General features: G+C 38.0%; 1 protein-coding gene across 1 annotated transcript in view; it reads right to left on the reverse strand.

Moving 5' to 3' along the window:
• Positions 1–6000, reverse strand: part of UBE2E2 (ubiquitin-conjugating enzyme E2E 2) — a 141447-nt gene that overhangs the window by 115508 nt on the left and 19939 nt on the right. The window contains 1 exon segment of the mRNA XM_006878304.1: positions 2967–3099. Within this exon segment, the coding sequence (XP_006878366.1) occupies positions 2967–3099 (133 nt within the window).

Below are 6000 nucleotides of genomic sequence, written 5' to 3' on the forward strand. Positions count from 1 at the left end.
CTCACCAACTTTCTCCTCCTAGAATAATAAATGCCTGTAAAATCTGATTTCTAAAACTGATAAATTAGGAGGTATTAATTTCCTTTGAAAAATGTCATACAGGCTTCTGTTGTATGTTCATTTAATAGTTACGAAAGTGGTAGTAGTTACTAAAGTTTTATTTTTCTTCGTTGTTAAAGGTTGTCTTGCCAAATTCATTAGGTGGAAAGAATTATTTTTATTCTAGTAACATTCTTTTTGAGCAGCCTTTCAGTTTTGACGCAAATACTATCAGTCCAGGAAAGCACAGTACCTCACAAATGAAGCTACTCAAAAGCAGACTGTTCAACTATGGATCAGATTTGAAACCCAGTTCCCTGTAACTCACCTCCTGGTTCTATTTCTGTTCCACCCAACCATCCAGAATAAAATCTAACCTCAACCCATATCACAGGCTCGGAAGCCTCTAAGGACAGATAACACATTCCTCCTATGTCTTCTTTTCACTGGTGGACGTCTCTACGGCAACTGTGCATAATTCAGAGAAAAGTGCATGGTTCCTGGAGTCAGAGTTGAGTAGAATCCTACCTGTATATTCTTGGGAAACCTAAGCATCGTCTGAATCTCCTCATTGGTAAGATAGTACAGTGATGCCCAGTGCGGTGCTCAGACCAGTGTAGAATCTTAAGAAATTTTAAGGACTCCCTCCTCAGACTTATCCCTGTTTGTCCTTGAAATGCAGAGTTTATAGGTCAACACTGCTATTGTTAAGTGCCTTCAGGTCAGTTCCAACTCACAGCAACCCTGTATAGCGTTTCCGAGGAGCAGCTGGTGGGTTTGAACTGCTGACCTTGAGGTTTGCAGTCCAGTGCCGATCTCACAGCAGCACACAGGAGTCTAGGTGAGCAAGGCACTCCAAATACAATGTGGCTCATTCAGAGTTCTGAGACTGTGCTCTTAAAAATGTACCTTAAGGCAACATGGACTCTTGAGTTCTCACAGAATTTTCAGCCAGACAAAATTCCAAAATTTTATTAATATAAAAATAAAGTCCATCTTTCTTTCCTATTCTGTACGAGTATCATGTTTTGTTTTGTTTTGTTTTTCTGCTTCTAAATGAAAATACTATACATTAGTTAAGTGCTGATGAGTTAGTTCTTACTGACAGCAAACTTGTATAGGGTTTTCAAAGAATGGCTGGTGGGTTTGAACAGCCAACCTTGTGTTTAGAAGTTCAGTGCTCATCCTACAATGCCACACCACCACATATTTAACCATGTGAAAATGCATCTTGCTAGTTTGGCCTATCCTTCCAGATCATCAAGATCTTTTCAAAAATGGAATTATTTTACCCAACTTATTCATTTTAATCTGCAAATTTCTGTGATGTAGAATTGGATAAGCTTATACATTTTCTTAGATATCTATTTCAAAGAACAGACAGCGCCAAACTGACAAGAAGTACAACTGAGTTATCCTGCTCTTCCCCACTCTGCACATCTTTACTGCAGAGGCATGTCACTGGAGGTATGTCACAGCAGGAGACTCAGGTGATTTAAGGGCTGGTCCAAAGTAGGATGAAACAACAAAAGCAGACAATCAGTAGTAGGTTTACTGCACTCTGTCAATGAAAACCAACCAAACGCAGCTCTAGGCGGTCAATCACGGGGTCAGTCCTATCAGCTTGGATGTGAAGAACATGGGCTTAGGTAGCAGGCTTCTGGGGGTCAAAGCATAGCACCTGTATTTGCTAATTTTTCAAATTACTTAATTTCTCTGTGTCTTAGTTTCTTCATTTGTAAAATGAGGATGACTAGAGTAGAGTGTTCACAGGAAGACAGGAAGGGAGGGAGGCATGAGGCGAGTGAGAGGGGAAAGAAAGAATGTCATTATTTTTGTTTTTATAGTTCTTTACTCCAGCCTATGAATCGCAGAAGTTTTCTTGCTCTCTATATTGAGAGGCTGACTTGGGGGATAGTTAAAAATGACTGACTTATGGCAAAATAATTCAACTTAAGAACTTTTAACATATATAATCCTGGTTTAAATGAGAATTTTCTTCTCTATGTTCAAAGGAGCTCTAAGTAGAGTAGTGGTTACAAGTCAGGCTGCTAACCTCACAGTCAGCAGTTCAAAACTACCTGCCATTCCGTAAGAGAAAGATAAGGCTTTCTACTCCTGAAAACATTTACAGCTTTAGAACCCCTGTACAGGGTAGCTATAAGTTGAACTGGCTCCTCGGCACATCACCATCACTACCGCCTACACTACCAGTATGGACATAAAACAATTTCATTAATCAGTTTTATTGATGGACCATTAATAAATACTTCTTCACTGGACTTTCTCCGTATGTTTCTAAGTCTCTATATGTCACACTTTCTACAGTAGTGCATATACACTTCTTGTGGGAGGCTGAATTTTGGAGGCACTAAAACCCCAAATTCCATACTGAGTGCCATAAACCTGGCCTTTAGTCTGTCTCTGTAGCTCCGTGTCTTTCTCATTATCCTCGGGGTTCTAGAGCTGGTCCTTTATAGTCCAGCCTCATTCCTCCATTTGCATCCTCATCCCACACTGTCTTATGTCACCTTAAAACACAAGGGACTTTATATTGTTAAGAGAAAGCTTTCATTATCTTTTCATTCTATTTTCCACAACTTTTTGAAGCCCCCCCCCCCCTTGTGTACCACAATATGGAGCAAAGGAGAAAAAACAATGAAGTATCAGTAAAGTGTTTGAGTGGGAGAATAAATGTTTAAATTTTCATCATTCAATTTCTTTATAACACACAAACAGCCCTGGAAACTATGTTAATAGAAACAAGTATATATATAAAAGGGGGCTTCAAAAGTTCATGGAAAAATGAAATGAAAATATAATAGAATTTTGTGATGGCAAACTCCTTGTTGCTATAAATAAGTAGTTTTAATTAATGTCCATAAATAACACTTATTGATAAAAATGGATGAATATTTCATACTGACCTTAGGAGGTTTAAACGGATAGTCTGGTGAAAAGGTAATGTCAAGAAAGAACACCCCTCCTTCATAGACAGATCCTGGCAGTCACAATATAGTTGACCTCCATTCATAAATGTTGTCTCCTTTGGGTCCAGCACTGAAATAAGACATAAAAATAAAATGTGCTTAGAAATTACAGAGCCTGGAATTTAAAAAATCTAGTTTTTAAAAATACAGCAATTTTATAAAAATACAACTAAGTTAATACGTTAGTTCTGTGTAACAATTTATATGTCAATATCACTAGTAATCTAGAAGTGAAATAAGTTGACTTTACTTAATAAAATAGAACCAGGATGAAATCCCTTATGCCATTCACATCTCGAAGCCTATGGCACACAAGATCCCAAGGGCCATAGCCTAGAGGTAGGAACACAAATGTTTAATAAAGCTTGAAGTTAATTTCTGAAGACCTAAAAGGGTGTGGCACTGTGAAACAAAGCATTAGATTGCAAGGTTGGTTTGAACCACAAGGTTGGTGGTTCAAATTCACCAGCTGTTCCTTGGAAACCCAGCATGGGGGTACTATGAGTCAAAACCAACTCTACGGCACTTAACAACAACAACAACAAAAAGGGTGATGTAGTCATAGAGTCGAGGAGACACAATTTCAGAGTTAGAAGAGTCACTGAAAAACAACTAGTGCAATCCCTCTGCTAACAAACAAGAATACAAATGAGGTCCATGGAGATCAGTAACTGCTTACCATCCCAAGACTCAAGTGAAGTACTGCATTCCACCTGAACTTTCTTCTCCCCACCCAAAAAGCTCCCTGCCTCCTTCCAATACCACCAGGGTGATAAGATGTATCACTCATTCTGTTTTGTAATTGTTTCTCTGTTTCAATAGAACAGAATTGGAAGGAACAGATTTTGCCCTGTCCTTAGTATGTTATAAGTGAATGTTTACTGGATGTTGATGGATTAATAGCAAAGCAAGTGAAGTCACGTGGTTACTAAGGCTCAGAGATAAACACTAAGAAAAAAATAAGATCCACAAAAGTCAACTGAATTGTGAACTCAAAGGCAAAAATATAAGATTAGAGTTTAGCTCTCCTGTGTTTGTTTTACTACATCAAGATGCTACCTACATTTAATAACTAGATTTTCCTTACATCCTGTAGCAAAGTTACTTGGGAAAGATTTTATTGCCAACCATTATTTTATTTCTCCACCTTCTTATATTGAAATTAATTTGCATCTACAAGCAAAGCACTGTTGAACAGATTTTTTTTTTTTTTAAAGTATGTATCATGACAAAGTTGGGATTATTCCAGGAGTGAATAAAATAGATTATAATAGAAAATATATTAATGACATTCATCTCACTAACAAGGAAAAAAAAATTACAACCTCAAGAACAAAAAAGAACCCAATAGACATTAGTAGCCATTCATGATAAAAGCTCTTAGAAAAATTGGAAGAGAAGGAAATTCCTTTAACATGATTAAAAGCAACTATCAAAAACTCACATGACTTGCATAAAATTGTAAATATTGAAAACACTCCCTTTAAAATGAGGAACAAGAAAAGAATACTTGTTCTCTCCACTTCTATAGGATAAGTATTGAACTGCTAACCACAGGGTTGGTGTTCCAAGAAGTGGCTGGTGGGTTTGAACCACCAACCCTGTGGTTAGCAGTTCAATACTTATCCCATAACATTATACCAGGACTACTGTTTCTAGATTGTTGTTAAGTGTCTTTGAGTTGGTTCCAAAGGAGTATCTGGTGAGGTTAAACCACCGACCTCGCAGTTCAAATCCACTTTACAGTCTGACACATTAACCCACAGCACCACACCAGGAATATCCTACAGATACCAATTTATCCCAAATTAACAAAAATACCAATACCTTAAAAACAAAAACACCCCACTGCCAGCTACTTGATTCCAACTCATAAGACCTTGTGTAAGGTTTCCAAAGCTGTAAATCTTTCCAGGAGCAAAAAGTCTCATCTTTCTCCAGTGGAGTGACTGGTGGGTTTGAACTGCCAACCTCGCTTATCCTACAGTGAATTTATAGGGAGGATCAGAGAAACTCTTCCAACATTCCCATACATATTATTGTTGTCGTTAAGTGCCGCAGAGCTGGTTCTGACTCACTGTGACCCTTTATAGGGAATCCAAAGAGCAGCTGATGGGTTTGGGCTGCCGACCTTGTGATTCGCAATCTAGTGCTGATGCTACAGTGCCACACCAGAAGTCCACCCACACATGTATGGAAACCTAATATATGCCAGAACTGATGGGGTGGGGAAAACAGATAGTGGATTTCTACCTCAATAAATACACGACTCAGATGCAGATGGATTAAACATTTAAATGCAAAGTCAAAAATTTTAGAGTCTGTCCAAAGAGAACGATAGGCAAGCCACAATCAGAGAAAATGTATTTGTATCAAATAAAACTGACAAAAGATGTGCCCAGAATATACAAATTTCTATGAATCAAAATAAGACCAACAATCCAACAGAAAAAGACATGAACAGGCATTTTCAAAAATTAGAAACAGGAATGATGAATCACCATATGAAAAATGCTCAAGCTCAGTAAGATCAAGGAAATAAAATTTAAAATCCCAATTCAACAGTACTTACAAAATCTAAGAGCAAAAATAAAACCGGGATGAAACAAAGCATTGATGGCGATATGAGAAAATCAGAACCCTTATACACACTGTTCCAACTCATAGCATACAGGGTTTCTTAGGATCGACTGGTGAATTTGAACTGTCAACCTTGCAGTTGGAACTGACCTTGGAGTCCAGCGCATTAGCCCACAGTGCCACACCAGGACTTCCATGTGAGTAAAGTTTTGCTAAAGGTAATACAGAAATCACTGCAACCATACATTGACAGACAACTTTCAGAAGTTCGAGCCGGATTCAGATGTGGAACGAGGGATATCATTATCGACATCAGATGGATCTTGGTTAAAAGCAGAGAATACCAGAAAGATGTGTACCTGTGCTTTACTGACTATGCAAAGGCTTTCAA

Source organism: Chrysochloris asiatica, unplaced genomic scaffold, assembly GCF_000296735.1.
Source record: "Chrysochloris asiatica unplaced genomic scaffold, ChrAsi1.0 scaffold00030, whole genome shotgun sequence".
In the NCBI taxonomy this organism is placed as follows: domain Eukaryota; kingdom Metazoa; phylum Chordata; class Mammalia; order Afrosoricida; family Chrysochloridae; genus Chrysochloris; species Chrysochloris asiatica.